This window comes from Zootoca vivipara, chromosome 3 (genome assembly GCF_963506605.1).
Source record: "Zootoca vivipara chromosome 3, rZooViv1.1, whole genome shotgun sequence".
NCBI classification, from domain to species: domain Eukaryota; kingdom Metazoa; phylum Chordata; class Lepidosauria; order Squamata; family Lacertidae; genus Zootoca; species Zootoca vivipara.
In genome coordinates, this window is record NC_083278.1 from 105,176,645 (window position 1) to 105,204,505 (window position 27,861).

The 27,861-nt window shown below is 40.9% G+C and overlaps 1 protein-coding gene across 1 annotated transcript; it reads left to right on the forward strand.

Moving 5' to 3' along the window:
• Positions 1-507: 507 nt before the first annotated feature.
• Positions 508-27,861, forward strand: ABHD12 (abhydrolase domain containing 12, lysophospholipase). Its single transcript, XM_035111054.2, has 13 exons — positions 508-835; positions 12,981-13,105; positions 14,052-14,157; positions 15,797-15,916; positions 16,446-16,476; positions 16,858-16,903; positions 18,983-19,112; positions 19,829-19,866; positions 20,735-20,814; positions 22,566-22,648; positions 23,381-23,459; positions 25,445-25,572; positions 26,779-27,861. The coding sequence occupies exons 1-13, from the start codon at positions 642-644 to the stop codon at positions 26,816-26,818; spliced, it is 1,200 nt and encodes a 399-aa protein (XP_034966945.1). The 5' UTR covers positions 508-641; the 3' UTR covers positions 26,819-27,861.

Genomic DNA, 27,861 nt, shown 5'->3' on the forward strand with positions numbered 1-27,861 from the left:
GAGCATCTGCCCGCCGCATGTTTTCAGAGTGTAGCCTCTAACATGTAGATTACTGACTACCGGCCTAAAAATCAGAACAGCTAATATATATAATTAATATAATATAATATAATATAATATAATATAATATAATATAATATAATATAATATAATAATATAATAATGCCGCAATGTCGGAAGGGAAGCCCAGAGTTCAGGTGGTAAGACAAACAGTACAGCTCGCAAGCTTATGACTTCGCGGTTGCCCTCACTCAAAATGGCCACATGCGGTTATGCGTGTTGGCAGAGCGGGGCGGGGAAGAGGAAAACGAGTTTGCAACACTGTACGTACTCAGATATGTATGAGGGCATGCTACGACGCAGGAGCCATATTTTTTGTGGGCAAAACAATACCATGTTTTTTAAATAAAAGCGGGGGCAAGAGAAGGTCATGTTTGCCCTTCCCTGTGACGTAACTGCGTAAGGAGGTCAGGTGGGCTGAGGCCGACTCTGATTGGTGGCGCCGGAGAGGCGCCGCTAGTCTTTCGGTTGCTGGGCTGTGGTTGGCATAATGTAGGGAAAGCCAGCGTCGGTTTCGGGACGGAGGCGTCTTCCCTCGAGCGGCTTGAGCTGGCACCGCCCGCGCGTTTCGCACCGCCGGCATGAGAAAGCGGAACGAGTCCGTCACCTTGGAGCATGAGCGCTTCGCCTCCTCCGCTCCGGCACCAGCTGCCGCGTCTTCCTCCTCCTGCTCCTCCCAGCAGCCGGATAAGAGCTTCAGTTTGAGACCGAGCCTGCGCCTGCCTGGTAGCTCCCGGCCCGCCGGCGACTCTGGCATGAAGCGAACGCTCGGCAGGTGAGGCGACCCCCCCCCCGGCACCGTCGCTATGGCAACCCCTCCATCTTCTGTTCAACCGCCAGCCTGACCTCGGCCTTCCCCGTTTCCATGGCAACGGGCGGCCCGCTCGACGTCGCCGAACCTTCTGGCCCTTTCAACCGCCGCCTCTCCTCTCCCCCCCCCCAAGAAAAACCCTCACACGGGGGCCTGGCATTACTATGGCAACTCTTCTGAGCCCCGTCGCCAGCCGCCATAGCCCCGAGCGATTCATACTGGAATGCCCTTGGCTGTGTTCTACTCCGTCCGGCTTTTTGTTCTAGGTTAGGGGAGTGGGGGGTGGCGAAGGCAGCCCTTGACAGAATGAGCCCTTGCCCGAAGGGGCTGTCTGATTTGCTAGTGAAAGGGTCGGAGGCCTTCTCTGCTGGGTGTTCCCTCCCATATTGCTGCAATGGGTTCACCGAGTGCGGCTGCAGGCCAAGAAGAGGAGGGTGTGTTAGAGCCGGACGGCGCTTCAGGTTTGCTGGGGGCGGGGCGGAGGATGGATGTTTTCGTGTGGTGGTGGGGTTGGATATGACTTTGAAAAACATAACTTTGAGATGTTTTAGTCGACATCGAATGGTGTTTGTCTTTAGTTATAATCATTTTGCTTTGCTGCAAAATGGGTTATGGGTTACAAATCTTTCATGAATGAACTACTGTATCTCCCCCGCCCCCGCCCGAAAAATATTGAAAACTATGTGCCCTTGACTAATGAGAGAACAGGGGGAGGTTTTCCTTTCTCCCTCCCCCTCCTCCTTGCATCCTGACTCAGCTTGTCAACAACGCATATTTTAAAACGCACAGAATAGTTATTATTTTCCCATTCCATATTCTAAATTGCAAAGTGTTAGAGAGAATAGTAAATTATGGGGGTGAGAGTGGTCAGAGACTGATGAATGAGTGGAGTACCAGTCAGCTAGCAGCAGAGGAAGAGACTAAATGAGAAAATGCTTGCCTATTATACTGCTAGAAAGGGGCTTTGGCTTTGTACACATTACCAGTTTAAAAGACAATATATATAATCTGTGCTTCTCTGTCACCTTCATTAAAGGGGTGGAGGTGCTGGAGGTCAGAACACTGTGAGACCTTCATCTTAATCCCATGCATGTTTATTTGGTAGAAAGTCTTATTGTGGTTGTTGGGACTTGCTGCAAGTAATTGGGCATGGTAAATTCACGGCTGTGATCACTGACCTTCCAAGCCTTCGGATCTCAAGTATCCAGAAATCAATAATCTCTGATGGTAGAGTTAAAGTAGAAAAGATTAATTAAATCTCAAATAAATATAAAATGTAAGCTGTCCTCTGAGCATGCCCTATTGTAGTTGCGGGCCTCAGAGGAATATCTGGCGCTACTAGAGAGTACCGGTACATTAGTTTGAAGATGTTGCCTCACAAACCCCATGCATGGAAGTAATTGTAGTTAAATAATAGTAAAGCTGTTGTCCACAATCCAGTTTATTCTGCATCCCACACACTCCCACTGCTGTTTGGGAAGCGGTATACACACAACATTAGCCACAATCCACATCTACCCTGTTGTTTCTTAGGTAAAACTATGTTTTGAGTTATTTTCCCCCAAACCAGCTTTGATCTGGATTGAGAAAAAGAATGATCTAGCTATGTTTTATGTTGCTAATGTGTACAAAGCCAAAGCCACTGTTCAGCATCATATTAGCAAACGTTTTCTCATTTCATCTTTTCCTCTGCAGCTAGCTGACTAGTCCTCTCTACACCGTCATCAGTTTTTGACCACCTTTTTCCCCACCATTTGCTGTTGTCTGCAATTTATAAGTGCTCTAGAACTTGGTGGTGATTATCTTTGTTTTTAATTCTCACAGCAAACTGTGAACAAGGTTAGTCTAAGGATTGGTCAGGCCATGTAGCAAACTTCAGAGTTTAGCAAGGAAGGAGCCTGCATGTCAGACCCATCACTTCACCTACAATTGATCTCTATCAAATAAATGTGTGTGGAGAAATCTAAGAATTTTTCACGCAAAGATCACTTCTCAACAAATGAAATTATCACTCAATAAGCACTTGAAGAACATACAGTGCAATCCACTACATGTTTACTTGGAAGTAAGCAGCACTGAGTTCAATGGAACTTACTTCTCAGTCACATAGGATTATAAGCTTCATATATGTACAAAAGAGTCATAATGTGTAGAGGAGTCATTTTTCTGGGATCCACCAGTGGCAGGTGCACAATATGTGGTGATGCACAGAAGGGCCTAATCTAGTGGTACCCTGATCGTGGAGTGTCTTTGCAGTGAAATAATTCCTGGTGCCAACACATTTAGCATTTTTCTACCTACTAAAGAGTCTCATGTTTGCATTTGTAGGTCATTAGAGTGTGTGTTGAATGGATAGGTTAAGTTTTAATTTTGTATTTTTAGCTTTTCTTGTGGCTGTGTTGATTTGTAGTTTTTATTTTAAATTGGTCTTTAATAACTGACAATTTCAGAGCTGTTTCAGGACAATTCTCTCAGGTTTCTTTTACGTTTACCAAGTTGGTTCTAAGGTTTCTTTGCTTCTGGTATGAATGGAATTCATTATGCTGTTGTAAATTTTCTGTTTCAATTCCTCTTTGAGTTCAGGCATTGTTAACAATGAATACTTAAAGCAGAAACACCATAAATATTTTATTTATTTAAAATATTTATAATACTGCCTTTGCTAAATAATAATAAAAAAGATTTAAATATTCCCTCAAACAGATTTCCAAGTTTTTCCTTTCTGGATTTTTAATTTTGAGACCAATTTATTTCAATTTTATTTTGGAATTGCTTGGTGAACCTTTCCTGCTTTTATAAATTGGTGTATAGGCTTATGTGTAATCCTGAAATGTGAATATAGTTTTGCCTCATTTAGTCCATGGAAGACATCTTGGAGCTTTCCCTGTGCAATAAGATAAAGGTAAAGGTACCCCTGACATTAGGTCCAGTTGCGGACGACTCTGGGGTTGCGGCGCTCATCTCGCTCTATAGGCCAAGGGAGCTGGCGTTTGTCCTCAGACAGCTTCTGGGTCATGTGGCCAGCATGCTCTGGCGAACCAGAGCAGCACACGGAAACGCTGTTTACCTTCCCGCCGGAGCGGTACCTATTTATCTACTTGCACTTTGAAGTGCTTTCAAACTGCTAGGTGGGCAGGAGCTGGGACTGAACAAAGGGAGCTCATCCCATTGCGGGGATTGGAATCGCTGATCTTCTGATCGGCAAACCCTAGGCTCTGTGGTTTAGACCACAGCGCTACCCATGTGCAATAAGATAGTATGCTTTAAAATGAGTGGAGGTTCAACTATTTTTAAAATCTAGATATATATAAATTGCTTTATCAGAGTCAATCCATTAGTCCACTAATGTCTACTCTTAAAAGCAGTGTCAGAATTCTCTTTCGGAGATGCTTTCTGTGGAACTTTAACTGGAAATGGAATCTGGGCTTTAAAAGGTTTGTGAAGCATGTGTTTCACATGCTTCGGTAAAGTCAGTAAAGTCTTGGGATACTTTTCTACTGGAGATGTAAATTATTTTTTGTTATTTTACATTCCCTTTGTACCATTGAGCTTTCTATACCTTATTTGCCAATCAACCCTGTTAAACTATCTTATTTTTGAGTCTCATTATCTCAGTCTGACACTGATCAGAGTTTGGCATCAGTATAAATAATGGGGTGGTTCGGATGTAACGCTAAACCATAGTTTAGTGTTACGAGAAAAAGCCACAAAGAGCCTTAGACTTGTTTGCTCTCCCCTCTTCCTCTGGTGTATCCATGAGGATGACTTCCTACAACCTCTGTTATTTGAACCCAAAGAAACTGGTTCAAAAAGGTAGCGCCAAACTAATTTATGAAGCTTGCTTATTTCAACCAGCCATAGTTAAAATTAGCCACCGTTTAGGGTTTGGGCAACACACTGAACTGCTGGTTAATCTAAAAAGGAAGCAGAAGCTTCTGATCTTGAAACCATACTGGAGAAGGAGAAGAGAGTACTGTCCCAAGACTCATTGAAGCTTGTTCTCTGAACCCAAATCCTTTTTTGTGTAGACACAGCCATTAAGTACTGGTAGCTTGAATTGTTCTGTACTTAGCCTTCTATAGCTTACTTGTGTGCACTTTTTCATTGTATTACAGTGAAGTACAGAGGTCATTAAAAAACCCCGTAAGTGATCTTTTTAATGCAATCTATAGTGGAAAACTTTCTTAAGAAGTCCGGTACTCATATCATAGCTGAACCTGCTGCTGGAAAAACAAATGTATAAACAAATGCATGCGTAGTGGTAGGATTACTGAATGAATGGCTTTGAAATCAACCACAGTAATGATCTGGCACAGTATTTGAAACTTGATTTTTACAAGATATAAAAGTCCTTCAGAATGCTGTTGTTGTTTGCCCTCAAGCCTTTCCACCTCCTCTTCGTAGGCTACTTGTTAACTGCATATTTTTCTAAGAAACTTGGGCTTTCCTGTGCTTCTGTGATGACTATTTCTCTGTCGTCCTCCCCTTGCTGTAATGTAGGAGAGGAGGAAAATATGTTTGGTGCTGAAGATCATATCTGGAATAATATACTATGTCGGGCACAGCTTTGCATGCATTACTTGTAGCTAACCTGCAATTTACAAAAATCTTACCAACTTGTTGATGACAAACTACAATTGGCAGAGATGTTGCTTCTCACAATATTGTATTTAGATATTTTCCTCATATGAGAAATTTGAGCCAGCCTTTTGAAAAATCAGCAGGCTCTTAAATCATTAGTTTCAAAAACTATGGACTTTTAATCTTTCCAGTTGCCTTCATATCCTTTAGTATGTTTTGCTATCACGTTTTTATTTTCCCAGTCGTGAAGACTGGATACTTCCTTTCTATGAAATCAGTATATTACATTCTACAAGGTCCTTTGTATCATGTAGGTGCATCATTTATGTATATAGCTTGTTTTTGGCCATGCCTTTTGTTTACCTTGTCCTCCAAAAATATACTGTTAATGTGTTCATGGAGCTGGCAATACAGCTTGATCAGCTTTATAGTTTAGAGTGAAATAAAGGAAGCAAATTTGATATGCTTGAGATGAGGTTACAGTAAACTATTTATTATATTACTTTAGGGGCTCAAAAACTTGTTTCTATGATACAGATGGAGTGTTTTTTTCATATGACGCTGAGGGTGTGTATATATCTGTTTTTCAATACTTCTTTGTTTCTATGCATTTGGCAGGCTTTGTTATATCATTTTGTATTCTGAGTGTTCCTTTTAGTCATGCTGGCCACATGACCGGGAAGCTGTCTGGGGACAAATGCCGGCTCCCTCGGCCTATAGAGCGAGATGAGCGCCGCAACCCCAGAGTTGTCCGTGACTGGACCTAATGGTCAGGGGTACCTTTACCTTTACTGTTAAGATTTAGGTTGTTGTTCCTTGGGAGACCCTACTTTTTGCTTATGTTGCTCTGTAAGTTGTCATCTGTAGCAATAACACTAATATTTTTGTTCACGTGCAATTAAGATATGCCCCAAAGTGTCTCCATTTTACAACGTTACGTTGTTTTATTATTTCTACAGGGTTTACATGCAATTAAGAAAATCTAGATGCTAAGTCTTCATTTTACACTGTTTTGACTTGTGGACACACAAAGACTAGACAACAAAGTCCTTTGGCTGCTGAAGATGAGCCAAAAGGAAAAATAAATCTTAAACTATTCCCTACAGTCTGTTTCTCCATCCCCAAAGTGTCATAGTTGCTGCCACCATTGGGAGTAATTATTCATTGTTTGTGCAAAGGGCTTTAAATAGCTAAAGCAATTGTTATTTGGAACAGAGACAATAGGTGTCTTGCAGGGCAGCATGCTTTGCATGCAGGAGTTTCCAGGTTCAATCCCTAGTATCAAGGCTGATGGAAACACTTGTCTGGGACCCCAGAGAGCCACTTCCAGTCAGGCAGATGATACTGAGCTAGATCATCAGTAACAGATGCACAAAAGCACAGGGAAGCCCAATTCTTCCTTCACTTATGATCTTTTAGCAACAAAAGGATCTTTGGGGTCAGAAATAGGATTTTAAGGGTGCATATCCTGTTTGGGCAGGAAAGTGGTAATGGGAGGAGCCAGCTGGTCTTCATCGAAGCCCACTTTGGCATCCCATGCATTTTGGTAATACATACTCACCTTTAAATCCAAAATGAGTCCCGGTCCTCCCCAGGAAACTTGCTTGGAGCCAATTCTTAGGTTCCTCTGGGGCCAAAGTTTACTCTTGGCAGAGAACTGTTACAATGGCTGGCACCCTTTCTCTTTTAGGTCATACTGACTAATATAGGTGTTTGTGGACTAGTGTGTATTACAGGCTGGTTTGCAAGGCTAGATTAAGATGTCCTATAGGTCTTAGGTTCTCTGTGGTTTTGGCAGATTGGCATGCCTGACTGCTGATCTATAAGGGATGGCTTATCTGTCTGGCACAAGACCAAGGTTTAGGTCTGAGTCACAAGGCAAAAGGTTGATTTATGAAATAAGATTCAAATCATAATAGGGAGTGGGTGTTAAATACTAGAAGGTAATGATAGCTGTTTGATGAGTCAAAGTCTTAGTTAATAGCCTGACAGGACTCAGTAACCTGGAAACTGGGGTCAGAGGTAGGTAGGTAGGTAGGTGTACAACAGACAGTCTGGTTCATCTCGGGCCAGAGTCCAATGACAAATAGAGATTAATATGAATACACAGCCAGGTCCTTTTATATTGCCTATGGAACTCTGGTTCTCGTCCCACCTCCTTATTCCTTCATGCAGCCAGTGGAAGATTGTGAGAGATCAGGATGATGGTGATGGGTGGCTTTGAGGTTAGGCAGTTCTCAGCTCAGTAGTGAGAAATCTTTCTGCCACCATTTGAGTTGTCACAGCAGGATCTTGTGCCCTCCAAAAAGAAACAAATAATAATTGAATACCAGTAGGAATAGTGTATGTGTGTGTAGTTGTGATGCTGCAGAGCATGTGCTTAACACACTATTTAAAATTACTGTATGTTATAAACTAGCTGCCTGATCTGAATATATATGTATAAAGTTGTTTATACTGAATCAGACCATTTGTCCCCTTACAGTACAATCACAACTCTGTCTGTTCAGAAGTACCATAAGTCTTACTGATTTCAGCAGAGTTTACTCCTGGTAAGTGAGGTTAGGATTGCAGCTTTAGCTATGTATTTATTCTCTGTAGCAGCAGTTCTCGCAAGATGGAAACATGTAACTGGAAAAGCAAGTGAGATACTGTACAAAGAGTTTGCTCTGCACTGCTGAGCTATGACTTCAAGCATAGTTTAAAGATAAAATGCTGTGTTGTACACTAATAGTGTGCACGAACTCCTGGTTTATTCAGAATCTGTATACAGTATTTACTTTGTTATTAACAATGCCTAATAGATTTGACATTCATTAGTCTCTTAGGATAAGTAATTCACCTGTGTTTGTATGCAAGAGAATCTTAATTATACGAATTAATTGCTCAAATACTGCTAAGTCAGTATTTTTTACAACCGGCAGGCTGCAACAATAAGGGAAGTATAGCATGTGCATTATAGATTGCATGTATGTGTGTGGTTACAGGTAGGTAGCCGTGTTGGTCTGGGTCAAAGTAAAATAAAAAAATTCCTTCAGTAGCACCTTAAAGACCAACTAAGTTTTTATTTTGGTATGAGCTTTCGTGTGAAGTGTGCATGCACACGAAAGCTCATACCAAAATAAAAACTTAGTTGGTCTTTAAGGTGCTACTGAAGGAATTTTTTTTATGTATGTGTGTGTTATGTATTTATTCTACCAGTAAGTTACTTTGAGTTACCTTAGTAAAAAAGTGACCAATAAATATAGCTTATAGACACTAAAGGTAACGGAGTCATAAGATGTAATTGCAGAAGAACCCCAAATCCTGCTAAGTCAGTATTTTTTACAACTGGCAGGCTGCAACAATAAAGGAAGTATAGCATGTGCATTATAGATTGCATTCTTAGTGGACACATTGACTTTTACAATAGGTTGAAAAATATTTCAAAGATTGAATTTCTGAGGAGAAGCCCTTTTGCCCCTAGTTCCACATTTTTGCATTAAACTGAAAGTTATATTTATCTTGAGCCTCTATCACAGAAGCAGCTCGTGAACGAAAACCTATTTCTAGCTGGTTTTGTACTTCAGCACAAAGCAGAAATGTCTGCAAATACTTAATAGAAGCATGAGCCCTTATCTGCAAACTACTTGAGCAGCAAAGCTGCACTGGTAGTCATATGACTGTGACTGGTTTCTCTTCCTGTTTTCCCCCATTCTCCTCCTTTGTGAATTATTCCCATTGTTACTTAAAATGCAGTTTTTTAAAAAAGCTAACTTTTGAATTTGTCTCGTGACTGCTCTTAATAATTTAGCTTGGGCAAATCTAAAATATACCAAGTGTAAAAACTTTTTCCAACCGTTGCACAATCAGAAAAGGAACTGTTTGCTTTATTGCAGTACTTTTCCCCAGGGGAAAATTGATTAAGATCTGATGCCCTCTTCTGTTTAAAAAGAAGTTCTATGAAAGAGACTTCAGTCACACTCCCTGTTTATGCCAATAATAATAATAATTAATAATTAATAATATTAAAAACCCAGCAGCATCATAGTAGTGGTTCTGGTTATTGATGAACAATGATACTGAACATCTGTCCTGGATCCATTTTTAAACAGATACTGCCCTGATAATTTGGTATAAATGTTGCATTAATGGTTACTACTTGCAATAATTAGATGAGGCAGCCCAGAAAAAGGTTTCTGTGGGTGAAGGGAGGAAGACGCTGCCAGAGCATCTGCTTACTCATGAGTAGTCCATCCTCCAATTAAAGTATTGTACTGTAAATGGAATGCAGCTGGGGGAGGTGTGGGTTATATAATGGAATTTTGGAAGGGGAAGAGGAAGAGAAGCCTGAAAGGTTGTTTTTGAGGAAGCAGAGGTCTGGTGAGGAAAGTAATCCAAATCTTTAGGAATACATGAACTGGTGGAGAGGGTTACGTTGTGCTCTTCCATACTCTTTCATAATGAGTCTAGCTGCCTCTACCTGCTAGTAAGATAACAATTACCCAGTGGTGGTCTCCTTGAAAATCAGAGGCTGTCAGATCCTGCCTCTCAGAGGATTGTGCCCCTGAAAGTGTGTCTGTTTTGCTATAACCTTTCTTGGAGGTGCTAAATATTCCATGTTTAAGGGTAAAGGGACCCCTGACCATTAGGTCCAGTCATGACCCGACTCTGGGGTTGCGCGCTCATCTCGCATTATTGGCCGAGGGAGCCGGCGTATAGCTTCCAGGTCATGTGGCCAGCATGACAAAGCCGCTTCTGGGAAACCAGAGCAGCACATGGAAACACCGTTTACGTTCCCGCTGTAGTGGTTCCTATTTATCTACTTGCATTTTGACGTGCTTTCGAACTGCTAGGTTGGCATGTTTAAGATACCCTGTTTCTCATATTTTAAGACGTAGTCATAAAATAAGCCATAGCAGGATTTAGTATTATTGTAAGTTTTATGAATGATTGTTTATAAATACAGTTTGAATGCTTTTGAAACTGTTCAGCAAAGTATATAATATTTGAATTGTATCTTCCTTTTCCTTCAAGGAGTTGAAGGTGATATACATAGTTCTCCCACACCCACCAATTCATTCTGCTAGCAATCCAGCTGATGGGGGGGGGGTTAAATCCTTCTGCTTTGGCTGTGTGCCCCTGCTCCTTCCTGGAAACAGGCACATGCAGCCAGTCAAGATTTAACCCCACCCACCAGTGACATGACAAGTGAGGTCAGTTGATGGATGGGTTGGCATGGTTTTGTCTGAGAAATGGGCCTTTTGTGCTGCTTAGATATCCAAATGGGCACCTGGACCCCCCCCCCAAAAGTTGGGAACCTCTGTGCTATTCTATAGAGGAATTGTCCCATGTAAAGCAAAAACAAAACAAAACCACACCCCAAAAACCCATTACCTTCCCAGTCATTCATGATTGCATGTTTATATTCTAAAGACTCCTACTGTAATTTATTGTTCTGTTCCCAAAACACAGTGCCAAATTGGGAATGGTCTCATATAGGATAAACTTGCCATAGGACCCAAGTATCAAGAATCTAGGTTTTCATCTGGTTGTATGACACCAGGGATCATATAGGCAGCTTCATATACAAACCACAATGAGTGGAATGTACTAAACCACCCAAGTCATGCAGGTAGGAGTTGGACTTGCCGTAGTAAAATGCTAGTTCCTTAAATACTTGGTTCCACAAGAATCTCTAGGGTTAATGAGCTGTGTGGCATCTGCTAGGGATCAGTTCACCATTTAACAAGAGGATTTGTCAGGTTTGCCCATCCTTGCAGGTGAGCAAAACTGGTCAGTCCTGTCATTTATTATAGGCTTTATGGTTATTGAGCTCCTCCTCATGCTTTCCATAGGCAAGAAGTAGAATCAGAATGTGTGGTGCATGTAAGGCACTCAAGGGCAACCTCAGCTCTGGGGGACAACTGTAACCCTCCAAGCCTCTCTGTCTGATTCTTGGGGCTTTGCCCTCACCAGCCCTGCTTTGCCACCCTCCTTGAATGGCTGGAATAGGTCCTCGAACTAGGACAATGCTTGTGATTGCCTGGATGGACAATAGAAAAGGGTGTGTGCAGAAATGATCTTACTGTACAAAGAAAAATTTACATTGGTTGCTCTGGCCGCACCTAGCATTGGCATGTCATCTGATAGTTGCCTGTAAGAGAATGCAGCTCTCTGCTGAAAAAAGATTCCCTACCTGTCATATAAGGGGGACAAGCATACCTGTATTAGAGGATATCATGGGGATATGAAATGGGTTTAAGATGGCTTTTTAGCAACAAACCTACACTTCAGTTCTGATGATGCTTTTCTGTGTATTTTCTACCTGCCTGAACATTCCCCTTTCTGATATTTTACAAAATACTAAAATACTTGTGTTATTGTTACATGTTCTCCGGCACAAAAACAAACATGGCACAGGTGTTGCAGGTCACTGCAGCAGCTCCCTTGCCCTCCATGTCTCTTAGTCCTAGGCACACCGAGACACAGTACTCTGGGCGTGCCCCTTAAACACCTTCACAAATGCGTCTGTTTGCAAGCTCACAGAAGTCGCAATGAGCTAAGTTTGACTGCAGCCACCATATAGAAAGAAGCTCCCCCCCCAAACACTTGCTGGTTAAGGTCTTGGGATGACTCTGAAGCTTCCATGACTTCTTAGATCCATCTGTGTTTTGGCAGTCAACTCCTCTATGGGAAAATGTGGACTAAGCCTCTTGTCCTTGGCTTTCTTTACCTGAAGCTAAAGAACTATGCAACTAGCTTGGCATGCATAAGAGTAAGCTCCATTTCTAGACACTTGGCAAGCAGCTCATGACACTGACAGATCAGGAAATCTCTCTCGCTTCCCCCCTACATTTTAAAGAGACGCCTCCCTTCATCTCTTATTACTCTTGCCTTCTGCATCTTCCTGTCAGCGTAATTTTTAAGCTCCCTGGTCAAGAACACTCTGTGTGCAACTCTTTTCAAGGGGCCATGTAAAGTGATGGCAATGTATAAATAATAGAAGTATCCTCAACTCTGGAACTGTCTATGCTGTGCTTAGAAAAACGGGAAGCTATTAATGTTAACAATACATGTTTAAAAACAGATGACTATAGCTATGTATTTGAGCATGGAAGTAGCCTGAACTTTCAGCGGCAACTCTACAGTTCTATGATAAAGGTAAAGGGGCCCCTGACCATCAGGTAAAGTTGTGTCCGACTCTGGGGTTGCGGCGCTCATCTCGCTCTATAGGCCGAGGGAGGCGGCGTTTGTCCGCAGACAGCTTCTGGGTCATGAGGCCAGCATGACAAAGCTGCTTCTGGCGAACCAGAGCAGTGCATGGAAACGCCGTTTACCTTCCCGCCGGAGCAGTCCCTATTTATCTACTTGCACTTTGATGTGCTTTCGAACTGCTAGATCAGCAAGCCCTAGACTCTGTGGTTTAACCCACAGCGCCACCTGACAGTTCTATGATAGTACCCACTATATTCCTGGCAGAGTGGATCTTGCTTCACAAGTGTCTTGAATGTAGTGTGAAATTATATTTTCCCCTCCTCTTTTACAGGAGACATGGAATGTGGTTTCGATTGCGGAAGGTAGTAATCTGGTTGTTGGGAGTGTACATAGCCATTCCATTTCTAGTAAAACTTTGTCCCGCTATTCAGGCAAAGCTTGTCTTCCTAAATTTTGGTAAGAATCCTGCTTTTCTCTCTCCCCCACCCTCTTTCTGTGTGTCTTAAAACCATGCGGACATTTTAATACACAAGTTCCTAGTTTTTTTATACAAAAGACACCACCTAGGCTCTCCTTTACACTCTAGCTTTTCCAACTTGTGTGCATGATAACTCTCCTATCATATGCATATGAGAATATAAAATTAGGATCTGCAATCCTTTTGCATAGTCACATGCAACTTAATCTCCATTGCTGTTCCTAGCAGTAAAATCCAGTGTTGGATTTTATATAATGATTGATAGATAGATAGAAAGAAAGAATGAAAAGAATACCAAGATCTATGTTTGTTAGCATCTGCCTGTATTTCATTACTTGCTCATGAAGTGCTGATAGAGAAAAAGCTTGATGCTGCCTGGAAATTTTGTTTGTTTGTTAGCATCTGCAGGGAATGTTCTAGTACCAGTTAGTGAAAAAGCAATTGTTCCCTGCCTGCTCTCTTTAGTGACATCTTCCATGTTGTGCTTGGTATGATCATATTCTAAAATCTGTGCCTGCCTGATAGTAGAAAGTTCACTGTCAATTTTCTCAAATGTTTCATATACAGAATGGGAAAACTGTCACTTAGTGGCACTAGTTACAGGTAGTGGCACTGTCTTTCAAACTGTCCTCCATTCTGCCCTTCAAATTTAGGTCCAGGATTTTTGAAATAATATTTTTAAATTATCTGTTCTGATTCTTGGAGATAGGGCAGCCAATTTGGTATCTGTTTTGACAATAAACCATTACAATTAATAAGTACACTTCTTTCATGAAATTTGAAAATGCCATCGCCAATGCATTTTAATTTTAGTGCAATAACCATTATGAGGTTCTGTATTAAAATTATTTTTTTGGTGAAGGGTGTTTGGTCTCAAGCAGTAGGTAAACGGAATGTAAAACTGATATTTATTTTCTTTCTCAGTGAGAGTACCCTACTTCATAGACTTGAAAAAGCCTCAGGACCAAGGTTTGAACCACACCTGCAACTACTACCTACAACCAGAAGAAGATGTGACAATTGGAGTCTGGTAAGGAAAGCTTTGCCACTCCCATTATCCACTGGAGTCCTTTTTAGCATATGTAAAGAGGCTGTGCTTTTGATCCCTTTGTTGAGACAGCTTTCAGTAACACCATGCAAACTCCTGCAATTGTTGCTTTTCCCTTGTGTGGGAGTGTATAGTTTGCTGCTGGGAATGCAGTGTTTTCTTCTGAAAGGTACACTGTTCTCTGGGCTGCAGCTAAACTAAATTGAGCAATTAGACCAAAATGCAATGAAGACTGGTGATACAAAGCTGAAAGTTTAGTTCTGTAATGTTGAAGGTCATGTTTTAGAGAAGACCTAAGAAAGTGAATCAACATGATGTGGGATTGCTCCAGGGCACAAATAAAGAAGGTGAAAAGGTGATTGCCTTGGAGCAGCTTGCCTTTGTTAATTTTTTTGTAATAGTGCCTGTGTTGGGTCCTAGAGCAACTTAGTTCTTTGATTTTGTGTTGAGCTATAATAATCAAAACAAATGAAAATTTACAAAACTAGATGGCAAAAAACGTTTGTCAACTGAAATATTGTTAATCAAAACTCAGTGGTGATTTATCTTTTAACTGAAATGAAGAAGTCTTGTTCTAGCTCATGGAGAAAAACTTAAGCCTCAAGTGACTTTTCATGTCATTGTTTTTTTTCTGAGGTGCATGATTAATATGAGTGAGTACATTTGATTTATGGTACGGTAAATCACCATGTTGTAAGATCTCTTGCAGCAACCAATTTTAAATTCTCTGCCTGAGTTTTTCTGCCTGTGTCTGGTTTCTTCATTTTCCTTCTGTGAGAACTGCCATAACTGCTCGCTGAGTGATACAACTATATACAGTACTTCAGATACTAATGTGCCCCACATTATAGTGAAAAGCTATTAACTGCAAACACAACAACTTTTGCGATTTGGAGCAGCCCAAAACTACTTTGTTTTGCTGTTAGTGTGCTGCCAAAGCTTCCAGTAGTTCTTGAGGGGAAGGTTGTTACTGTGTATGTGTATATGAATTGTAGGTGTTTGTCTGAAAAGATAGTCACCTGTTTGTAAATATTCAAGGGACTGATAAGTCTAATAAATGATCAATAATATTTCTATAGTTGAAACTGGCAGGATGGTTGTTCCTTATATAGGAAGTCAAAATTCAGTAGTAGAGCACATGCCTCCCACATGCATAATCTTAGATTCAATCCCCAGCATCTCCAGTTTAAATTGGATCTCAGGTGGGTACAGTTGGGAAGGACTTCAGTCTGAGAGCTGCTGCTAGGCAGACCAAACAAATACTGGGCTAGATAGACCAGTGAGCTGACCATGTATGTTCATATATGGTCACTTGACCATGGAAGGCTTGTCCTAGAGGAACAGGTACGTTCTTCCTGACCTCTCATAGAAACCGAGGGCAGAAAAACACATTACAAAGAAACTAGGGTTGCTGCAGCCCAATGTCTAGTTCACTCCCCCACCTTGTATAATGTCTAGTTCAACTTGACCTCTATGTTGATGCTTTTGCTTGGTCAACATGTCACGTAAAACCACGTAAACTGTGTTTTAACTCTGGGCAGCCCAGGACCTCAGTACATACTGCCCAGACTTGCGCCCTGGGAGGGTCACAGTTTTCCCCTGATTTCCCATTTCCTTCTAGGCACACGGTTCCCACAGCTGTATGGAAAGATGCTCAAGGCAAGGACCAACTGTGGTATGAGGATGCTTTGGGTTCCAGCCACCCTGTGATTCTTTACTTACATGGAAATGCAGGTACTAGGTAAGAGAGAGATAAATGAAGGAGTGAGAAGCAGGATAACCTGTTTTTCTTTTGGTTTAGATTGGGTGAGGACCAGTCATGTCACTGGGCAGGGCAAGGCAAGCTCACCTTTAACTTGCAGTTCCTTACAGCACAATCTTAAACATTTCTACTGAGATGTTCTATTTAATTCAGTGGGCTTATTCTCAGTTAACTGGGTATAGGATTGCAGTTTTTGCATGTGTTTAACTATTCCATTCAGCTTCAATGTGCTAATTTGACTGAACCATGCTCAGCTAGTTACAGGTAGGTAGCCGTGTTGGTCTGAGTCGAAGCAAAATAAAAACATTGCTTCAGTAGCACCTTAAAGACCAACTAATTTTTTATTTTGGTATGAGCTTTCGTGTGCATGCACACGCATGCTCAACTAGTTAGTCTTTAAAATAAAAAAGTCCTCCTAGTTGTATTGAAAGATCAGGGAAATATGTACCAGAACCATATGTCTTGGGGCTTTAAAACTAATGTGTAATTTTCCAAATTCTTTTAATAGAGGAGGGGATCACCGTGTGGAACTTTACAAGGTGAGAAAAGCAGTAATATTAGTCAAATGACCTAAATGCTACTATATGCAATTCTGTTAATAGCTTAGCTATCTAAGCTTGCTTCCAGAGGTATTTCTCTTTATCTTCTATAGCTTTTGTGAGGAACAGCCATAAAGTGCTAGCGCTATAATAGTAATACACTCCTAGCTATGCATCTTTAGACACTACCTCAGGCTGCTTATGTGCTTTACAGAATCTCAAGTGGTAAGACCTGTTCTGGAATGGTTTTGTTTGAGTGTTCTCTACCCTTGTAAAAAGTATTGGGGAGAAGAATTATGTTAACAGGAAAGTATGTATCAATTTATTGTCCTTTTAAAATACTCCCTAATCTTAATTGTGACTGTTTGCCTTCTGTTATAGGTTTTGAGTTCTCTTGGTTATCATGTGGTCACGTTTGATTATCGAGGTGAGATTCTTACTCTTTTGTCCTGAACTGGCATCTGTTACTCATGCTAACAAATCGTAACTCTTAGACTTTTATTCATCAGTCAATAGGATACTTCATAAACTCTTTGAAAATCCAGATGGCATGTTATTACTTTTCTAGGGCTGTATCCTTGCTTACTTCACTCACCAAATGATTCCTGCAGTCTGCTCTGTATGTGGGGCTTCCCTTGCACTAGATCAAGCAGCTGCAGCTAGTGCAGAATGTTGAAGCATGCTTGCTTGTAACCAAATAACACCTGTGCTCAGAGATCTACACTGGTTGCTGATTTGCAACTGGGCCCTGTTCAAGGTACTACTATTAGCATATAAAGCCCTTAACAACTTGGGACCAGTTTACATGCGAGATTGGCCTGCCTCATATATGACGACTTGATCGTTTTGATCTGTAGAGCTGGCACTGTTACAGATGCTGCAGAACAGCCCTTTTTGCATTTGTAAGAGATTGATATCTTAGTGTGACAGTGCCTGCACTTTGGAACTGCCACACACAACTTCTCCTGCTGCTTCTTCTGCTGTGTTGTGCTGAGCCATGGTTTGGTGTAGCATGTTGTCAGAACCACAGCTCATATTTTAGCTCTCTCCAGACAGTGTGCTGTAAACCATGGCACAGACTTTGATTATAGCTTGTCATTTGTTGGAAGACAGCAGAACCAAAAGCCCAGGTTCAGATGACATGGAACGCCAAACCATGACTTAGTTCAGCACAGCAGCAGAATGACTGAGGAGGAAAGCAGCCAAGATTGGGAAGCCTGTATCTTTGCCCCGAGCCATATTTTGGCTTAATCTTAGAGTGAGGTTCACCTCTTAAGATAGGCTTTCTATATATTTTCACAATAAAACCACAACTAGAACTTTAAAAATGCAAAAAAGTCCTAAAACACGACTTGTACAGAGCCTGTGGCACTCAGTCTCTTTAAAGATAAAACCTCATTACTTCCTAAAACAACCAATAATCATAATTTCATAAAGACCTGCTGGATTAGATTAGACCAGGCATCCCCAAACTTCGGCCCTCCAGATGTTTTGGACTACAATTCCCTTCTTCCCCGACCACTGGTCCTGCTAGCTAGGGATCATGGGAGTTGTAGGCCAAAACATCTGGAGGGCCGCAGTTTGGGGGTGCCTGGATTAGACTCTTGCTGAGAACGGTGTTCCACAGAGATGATCCCGTGACTCTGAAAGGCCCTGTGTCCTAATAGTTCTAATGGCTTTTATTGAGGGAACACGGAACAAGGTTTTGTTAACGAACGTAATGTGACAGCTGTTGCAGACAGAAGAGAAGCTGCACAGAGCTCACTGCTCTGCCCTGCAGCCATTCAGTGCTGGGTGTGACTGAACTCTTTCTCAGCAGGCAGGCGTTCTTCTGTTTCCTCTCCCTTCCCTAGCCGATAGACTTGGATAAGAAGGGCAAAGTTTAAAAATACTACTTTTTTCAAACTAGTTCCGTGCGCATTCAAGCAGTGTTAGGTGGAAACCTCAGGAAAGCAATGACAAGTCTGATAGAGTAAAAAGTAGAATGGACTGTACTTCTTCAGAATATTTTTTTTGGGGGGGCTCATATTTTTGAACATTTGCGTTGTTAAAATTCACTGCAAAGCAGGACAACAGACAAAGGACTGGGCCAGAGTCTTCCTTTCTGATGTTCTAGTGTTCTGTTTGAAGAGAGTTCATCTATTCACAAATGGCATTTCCCACGTACAGTCTGAATTGGTACCATTCATTTTACAGTATTATTCAACACCCACAGTTGAACTCTTGGAGGGTTTGCCTTGGAATATTTCAGGCTGTAATAGAACCAGACTGAATAAAAAGATTCTAGGACTTTAGTTTTGGTATTCTGCCAGTTCAATTTTTCTTTAGTGGGTATCTCAGCTAGGTCCAGGATGTTAAAAGACAATTAAGAACTGATAGTTCTTTAAGTTGCAGTGCCTTGGGCCACTCAGTTTATTTGGCCTTAATTCAGACATGAAACCAGAACACTTTATTTTGTTTGGCTTGAAACATGATTCCTGGAATAAAATACCTTTTATCTTTGCAGGCTGGGGAGACTCAATAGGCACTCCCTCAGAGAGTGGGATGACCTATGATGCTCTTCATGTTTTTGACTGGATAAAAGCAAGAAGTGGAGACAATCCAGTGTATATATGGGGACACTCCTTGGGCACTGGGTAAGGCACAAAGCAGTCATTTAATATAAGAGGCTGCGTTATTCCAACACATTGGATTTGAGACAACAATTCGATGCCGAATACAGTAATTGTAGTCTGAAGTACTTTCTGTTGGATTAGCAGGGAATTAAAATTAATTGCTGTAGTTTGATTTTTGTGTTTACTCTTTGAACAAATAGCGAATCATAGTATAGACTATATTGCGTAGATAATGGAATTCAGGAGAATATGAATTAAAAATAAGATAGAAGGAACCTAGGATATAAAGAACCTATTGGAGCAGCATATTCATCTCTAGTGAAATTATAATGGATGTGTGTCAACCTAAAATCTCTCTTCATTTGTTCCTTTTATTGGGACACGTCTACAGCGCCAATTTATCCCCATTTCAAATCTGCATTATTATGACTGCCAGCCAGTGAACTCTGCAAACTGGATACCCATAGTGTTTTACAGTGAAGGAATCTTTGTGATATCACAGAACTAAAGATGCACCTCATAGTTGTGGTGTATAGTGTTGCACAGAGTTTTGTGTTTTTTTCCTGTAGGCATTCCAAAAGGCTGAGCAGCACTTGGTACTGAGATTACAATCTTATGCACAGATGGGGGTAAACCCCACTGGACAAAGTAGGACTCATGGGTGTGATTGGGTTGTAAGGAAGACCATTTTCTGTAATTGGTATCTTTAATTGAATATTTTATTTTTGTTTTTGTAGAGTTGCAACCAATCTTGTAAGGCGTCTTTGTGAGCGAGGTAAGAGAGTTATATTTTGGTGATGTTATCGAAAAGCATTTCATATCATCCCACCTTCCTGCTGTCTTTCAAAATAGATTAACAGGGTTACAGTGATTGTGTTTAGCAGTAATGATTTTTTGAGCTTTAAAAATCTTTATGGGAGTTTTAAAATAGCTGCAGGTGAACTTTTATTATCATTTTTAAAGGCTGTAGGATTTACATGATCTTGGCGCATCTGCCTGTCACCTTTCAGCAAAAGTAGGACTGAGAGCTTAAGCTATATACATGTTTAATTTTAGTCCGTGGCATTCTGTGCTGCAGAGATCAAAGCTTAGGGTGCATATTTGTAGAAATGCTCTGCTTCACAACTTTCTGTTAGTCTCATAGCCTTTGATTTCAGTTGAGTGTCACCTGCCTGCTGACCTTTTAAAAATGTAATCAGTTCATGCCCTTTCAGGAGGAGGGGTGAGGAAATTGAGAATATTGTTTCGTTTCTGATCAAGTGAACATGTTTTTGAATTGCAGCTCATGTTTCGTTCAGGCTCTGGATTCATATTCTGCTGTATAATGCAAACATCCTTTCATTTATTTGCATTATACCAAGCATTTGCTTTGCAGCTTCCATATCTTTCAGTGGGCATAGCACAGAGATTTATTTATTATATTTGTATTCCACCTTTCCGCTAAAGAGCTCAAGTTGGTGTAAAGAGTTCTCCCCTCTCCATTTTATCCTAACAACCACCCTGTGAGACTAGTGACTAGCCCATAGTCAGCATCAGAATTTGAACCCTAGTCTCCCACACCCTAGCCTAGCAACACTAATCACCAGTGACCCTCATTAGTGTCTTAAATGGACAGCACTGTAGTTCTGTTATTTGTTTTTCAGAAACTCCCCCTGATGCCCTGATATTAGAGTCACCTTTTACGAACATACGTGAAGAAGCAAAAAGCCATCCTTTTTCAGTGGCAAGTACAGATTTATATGCTGGATTTCCCATATTTACATGTCAGATCTGGTAAAAATGCATATGCACATGTTCACTTGAGAATTCTAGTGGTACCTGAAGTCTGTTGGCTCATGAGCTAGCTAGCCTTTGAAAATCAAGTACAGTGGTGCCTCGACTTACGAACGATTAGACAACCGAATTTTTCGATTTACGAATGGGGCAAATGGCCGCACGCTTACGATTTTTTCAACATCCGAACGGAAACCATGGCGGCTTTAGATAAGGTTTTTCGACTTACGAATTTTTCGATGGGGTTGCTTCAACTTACGAATTTTTCCGTTTCCAATGCATTCCTATGGGAAATCGCGTTTCTAGTGGCGCTTTTTGACTTTTTTGACCTACAAAGGTGCCTTCGGAACAGATTAAATTTGTAAGGCGAGGCACCACTGTACTGTATTGTCTTTTCCACATTCTGGAAATGTTTTTTCTTCTGCAAGAGCTTTGCCAGTCCAGAGGTACAACAAAATTCTGTCAGAAGCACACTCTGCAAATGCATTCCTAATACATTCCTAATAGTACAGTATAATTGAAGCTTGACCTCCTTTGACTCCCAAGTTATTAAGAGATGAGTGTAGAAATAAAAGGTAATAAGCATCAGCACTCGGAAGATGGGGTGTTGCACTTCTCAATTTTTCATACTAACTCGCAAAGCTGGGATAATCTATCGAAGAGCTCTAAATGCATCTTGTATGCCTGCAACTGGGTCTTATGTAAACCATCATTGTTTTTAGGTTACTCTGAAATGTAAACAGGTGTAAGCTACACCCTCCAGGTATATACAGTACATCTTCTAAAGAGGGCCTTGCTGAGTCAATGAAGAGCCATGCATCCTGGGAACACCTGGTGCCATTTGCACTAATATCCCTGGGAGGAGTAATTGTTGGTGCTCAACTTGTTGGTTGGTTGGGGAAAGTGTAAGCTGCTTGTTGAAGTCTTCCTTTCTAATATGTGAGTGTTTTCCACTAATGAGGGAGGAGTGAAAAGGAGAGTCCTTCTAGCATAGTGTGTCAAATATTAGAACTAATTTGAAAAGCTAGGATTGGGGAAGAAGACATCCTCCATCCTCCCCAATTACTCTGGCCCATTTTTTTTAAATGGCTGTTTAGCTTGATGCAGCTCTTCTGTCCTCGTCAAAATACTCCTCAATAGGAAATGATCACCAGGGAATGAGGTGGCTTCAGTCCTTCTCTTTTTAATTTTTTGTTTAATTGAAGCCCGCTTTCCTATTTACTTCGCACTGGTTTGTTGAAGCAACTCCTGAATTAGCATCCAATGGAGAACTGATATTTCCTTTTTTCTATTATACGAATGAGCTGTGCACGCTCAAAGAGCAGGGTGTGAATATGTATTTTCTTCTTAATAAATTTGGCCCCACCTTCTCCTCCCCGATAAGAACTGAGCTACTGTGTGCAAGCTGTTGGTATTACGGTATGACCAACTTTTCAATCTAAACCATTCGCAGAAATCTTAAGTAATAGAACAGATTGCACCTTTTAAAAAAGTAACAATTGAAGATTTTAAAACCATCACCAGCTGAACATTTCATTTAAAAAAATGCTTCCACAGTCTGCATTGTTCTGCCAGTTCTTTAGATTCATGTGTGACTATAGTCAATTTAGGGTTTGGTATTTTTTTTAATTGTTCAGAAATAGCAAAAAAGAAACTTCAATACTCATATCACTCACACTCTTGTGAATTTTATTTATTCAGATTTATAGATATTTCCCAGGATTTGATTGGTTCTTCCTTGATCCCATCACATCGAGTGGAATTAAGTTTGCAAATGATGAGAAGTAAGTAAATCTCTTGAATGTTCTTTGTCTTTCTGACTGAGGCTTTTCCTGATAGGTTTCTAAATCCTGAGAATCAGAAGCTGCTGTCTCATCCCTGAAGGCTTAGTCCACAAATCTCTGCACTTCTACCAGCTTCTCTAGGTCAGCTACCTTGGCTTCAAGGGATCAAATTGTGCAACTTACCCTGTTTCTCATATTTTAAGACATACCCATAAAATAAGCCATAGCAGGATTTTTAAGCATTCAAGGAATATAAGCCATACCCCGAAAATAAGACATAGTGATAGGCGCAGCAGCAATGCCGGCCGCGGCAGGAGGAGGAGGAAAAAAATAAGACATCCCTTGAAAATAAGCCATAGTGTGTTTTTTTTGAGGAAAAAATAAATATAAGACGTGTCTTATAATATGAGAAACACTGTAGTGCCAGGAGCTAATTGCACCAAGTACACCCATAACGTCTGCCCCTAGTAAGCATGTGACAAACTCGAGCTCACTGGATAGCTTCTACATGCCTCCTTTTTTGCTGCCTTCATAACAGAAATGTTTGTTTATTGAACTTGTTCACTTAAAAGTTGGGGATCTATAAGGCCTACTTCATTTTTAACCAGAAATATTCTGTTTTATTTTAAATAAAACTTCTTGTTCTGAGTTACACTGTAGACTTAAGCTGTAGATATTCTGAGTTGGTGGACTTTTAAAATTGCATATTAATGTTGTGTTGTTTTTTTACAGTGTGAAGCATATTTCTTGCTCTCTGCTAATTCTTCATGCTGAAGATGATCCTGTAGTACCATTTCATCTTGGAAAAAAGGTGTGTTTCCTTAGCTTAAGTCCCCCCCCCCCAAGTGCAGAGTGGCTAGAGGAGAAACTACAAATGACATGTTTGAGATGGCTTGGCTTGGTTTCAGTTTATCTATTTTATTAACTCCAAAACAGAAGGACTCAAATCTCCTGTATCTCACAACTTTGGTGTAGTTTGTTGGCCTGATAATAAAACGTGTGTTTCTATCAATACATGTTTATATGACAAAAAAATATACTTTCTACTGTCCATATGATTTGTAACAGAGTCTCTGTTTTGTTTCTATAAAACAATAAAAACTATTACAAAAAAACCCACAAAAAAACTGGGGAAGAGCTTTGGTGTACAGTAGAGAGGGCCATGTTAAATTCCAGGTTCCATGGACCAAACTAACATGTAACATGCATTTCCCTGTGACTGGTTTAGATAAAAGCAGCTTTGGGTAGAAGCTATTTTCAGAGTGCCTAACGTTTTCCTTGCCTGCTGCTTTTACAGTGCAGCTCCCTTTCGGTAAGCTACTGGCAAAACTGCTTTTCCCTTCAAGTAGTAGTAGCCTTTGAGGTTCTGTTATACACACATTTGCATGGAATGTGTAATTCAGGCCTGGGCCCGGGGCCTGGGCTAACCAGAACAGAACTGTGGGCAGAATCTGGCTTTATATGAACTTCCTTTTTATTTCCTTTCCTCTGCTTTCCTTTGCCACAATCCAGAACTGTCCATCATTTAGCTGCCCTGAAGCAAATTTTGTTTCTCTGTACAGTGCTCTGCACAGATGGCTCCTAAAGTTGCTGGGAATAGTTGGCTCCTAAGAGGCGGTGGTGAAAGGGACGTGCCAAAAATAATGCTGCATATGCATGACTGTAACTTTTGTACTCTGCACTAATTAATCTTGAGTAATTTCTGCTGCCCAGTTTGTGCTTCAGTCTTGAGGGGGTGGCAGCTATCCCACGTCTAGGGTGAGAAGCTCTTTAAGTCAGCTCTCTGAGGGCTCAGACTTCATGGAAATTGCCTCTTTATCTGACAGACAAGGACAGTATCCCTTCAGGAACAGTGTGATGCAAAACATAAATGGGACGAGTTTGGAACAATGTTTTGCGGGTGCAAATTGCTGCATCTGGACTATTGATGGGGACTATTGATATTCCTATTAGCAGGACTAACTCTGGTACTTAAAAGCTGCCCAGACAAGGTTCCAAGGTTCTTCTATTAATTTTACAAAAGTCCTTAGCAGCTTTGGTCCAGGACAACTTAAGGACTGCCAGATCCCATATACCCTGTCCCAATCACAGAGGCTTTGTGAGAGTCCCTGTTGGTAGCCCCCCCATGGCTCAAATGCATGACTTGCAACTACTAGAAGCCATGTATTTATTTAATGTAATGGGACCAAGCCTGTAGAACTCCTTCCGAGGTGGGATTAGACAGGCCCCCTCCTTGCTGAACACATCAATAAAAGTTCCTTGTTCCAGCAGTGTTCAGTTTTATGATAATATGGGTTTCCTCCCTTGGAAAACAACACCTGTCCAAGAGGCCCATGTTGGGTATATTTGTGTACACGTCGTGAACAACTGAACTTTGTGCATGTTCATTGTTATACAACATTGGAAAAGTTTCCATCACTGCTTAAAACTCAAAGTTCTTTTTTAAAAAATTCTGAGCAAGAGATGTGCAGCTTCACATATCACAGATCCACATATCACAAACCTTTGAGTTCTGATCTCTCCTTCAATCCATAAAGTCACATTTGAAAAGTACTTTGAGACTTTGTCCCTTCAATGTTCTTGTAACTACCCAGTTTCAGGTAGAACAGAATGGTCAAAGAGTGGTATAACCAGCTGACATGAAGTAAGTATGATTGTTTCTCGTGCACAGAAATTGCTGTGCAATAACTGGTGCTTAATTAGTTACATCAAATATAGTTACAGAAATAAACGTCACCACTCTGTATTGGGGGGCTATGCATTTCATTAACTTGCATTTTGAAATGTCTTTTACAGCTATACAACATTGCTGCCCCATCTCGGAGCTTCCGTGATTACAAAGTACAGTTCGTTCCATTTCACACAGAGCTAGGCTACAGGCATAAATACATCTACAAGAGCCCAGAACTACCTCGAATATTGCGGTAATTAAAAGGGTCGCTCATCATGTGTGTTCTGCCGTTTGCACAGACAGATGCAATTGAGCTGTGCAACAAAAAGTGTGTGTGCGCGCATGTGCTTATTCTGGAATAATTTCCCTTGGTTTCCACTTTACCCCAGAGGTTTATTGTAGGACCCAAGCACAAAAGCACATCATTGCTAGTAACTGCTGATTAAATTGGCAACATTTGCCAAGCGACTTGTGTGAGAGTGAGACTTGAGGGCCAAACTAGATATGATTGGTGCAGTCATGCATGTTTGCATGTCTCCTCTTTTTACAATGCATTTAAAGTAAGGGAGGATGGCGGGTTTGGGTTTTGCATAAAAATGGGTGTGTGGGTGAGAATAGCCAATCCTCCTTTTCCCCCCCTCCTGCCCTCTTGTCTTGCTTCCTTTTGACCTGTCACTTCACTTAGGGTGCTTCTTTCTCACCCTGGTTCACATCCAGTATCTGAGCAGGTCTAGGAGAGGGGAAAGGAAGGAAGCTTGGTAGGAGAGCACATGCTTTGTATGAAAAAGGTTCATTGTTGCAGTTAATCGATGAATAGCCTGCTGCATGTACATCAAAGTGATTTACAAACATATCATAAAAACAATCCTTAGTATCTCCTAGTAGGGCTAGGAAAGAGCAGAGTCTGAAACGCAGCGTGCTGCGTTCCTAAGGCAGGGAAAGTTTCACTCCCTGTGCATCCCTTTGACATTATATTCATACATTTTCTCTCACCACCACTGGCAAATGCTGCACATCCTTGTTTTAAATGTATAAGTGGGGTTGACATGTGAATAAGCAAAAAAAGGCTGCACCCCAGAACCTCAAGGGCTTTTTTGTGTTAATTGTTTTACAAAAAACTTTAAATAAAAATCTTAAGATATAGAAAACTAGTCTAAATAAAAACAAAAACAGCTACAAACATAATTTCAAGTTCCACAGCTTGGTAAGACTATGTGTATGTTTGTGTCCCTTCATCTGTTTTGCTTGTTTGTTTTTAAGTATCATGATCCCATCTTTGAAAGAGAGTGATTGTTCTGCAGTGTAGGGCATTTAAGAGCCTCTAAGTGGGAAAACTTAAGTTGACTTTGGAGTTCTGAAATCTACTGGCCCCAGAAGGGCAGGTGGGAAGAGAATGGATGAAGCTGAAGTCCCAAAGCAACTAAATGCTGATAAATGTGTGTGTATTTTTCCCTCTTAGGGAATTCCTGGGAAAATTGGGACATGAGCATCGTCACTGAGGACTAACTGCATGGTTGACTTAAGTTGTCATCTGCAAGAAAAGGTCTGCCATTCTTTAAAACCCGGACACTGAATATGTCACAGATTCCTGCTTCAGTCTTAATGCATACACTTGGAAACCCAGCCTCTGGGGCAGTAGAGATACGAAGAAAAGTCGCTGGCTTGTCTCTCTCCCTCTCCCCCCAGGCCCCTTCTAAAGAACAAGAGAACCAAACAAATCAAAACAACTAAGTTCAAGCACAAGAAGGACTTGGCAAAAAACTTTCAGAAATGAGGAACATTCCTACAAGTGTCCGGCCGCAAAAGCTTTTTAGAACACAAAAACCTCTTGCACTCGGAAACGCAAATGAACTGCAATTGTCTTTAGAAATGCAACAGCTACAATAATATTTCAGTGCTGTATCTAGTTTACCTGAGTTGCAGGTTGCTCTTTTAATAGATTTTAGTTCAGTGAGGAGTTTCCCTACCCTTGGCAACTGCGGAGTTGCTGAATATGGTTCTTTGGTTCTGAAATTCATTTGAGAACTTTCAAGAGATCAGGATGCTTTCAAGAAAACATTTCAGAATGCAATGAAGGATGTTTCTCCTTTAAAATAAGGCAACTATTTAATAGTGACTAAGCTTCTCTTTCTCTGTTGCCTTGCTTTGAAGTTTCTTAGTTGTCTCTCAAATATAGATAATATATAAACATCTTTATTATACCTCATATACAGACACATCCTCTTTAAGATTCTTTCTTCCTCTGACTTTGAGGTTCTTTCTTGTCTCCAAACCATTTTATTTAGATGTACAGGTCCAATGGGTGAAGTGAGATGTATTGAATACAAATTGCACCCTCAAAAGTTGTTCGAAAGACTCCTTCAGTAAATAGAAGGTGTCTATATACTTTGTCTAGAATGGGTGGATATTTTTTTTCCTGCTGTGATGAAGATGTCTTCCAGTCTCCTCTAGAGACATATAAGCACTTTGGGGGTGAGAAAAATTGGTATCATTTTTCATAATCATGGTCCTTCATACCGCTACAGCCCTTCCATTTTCTTTT

Bases quoted from the DNA above. Each gene is read 5' to 3' on its own strand.
- ABHD12 (XM_035111054.2), top strand. From the start codon at position 642: ATGAGAAAGCGGAACGAGTCCGTCACCTTGGAGCATGAGCGCTTCGCC. The intron at 19,113-19,828 runs GTAAGGCACAAA...TTGTTTTTGTAG, and splicing joins GGACACTCCTTGGGCACTGG to AGTTGCAACCAATCTTGTAA. The intron at 22,649-23,380 runs GTAAGTAAATCT...GTTTTTTTACAG, and splicing joins AAGTTTGCAAATGATGAGAA to TGTGAAGCATATTTCTTGCT.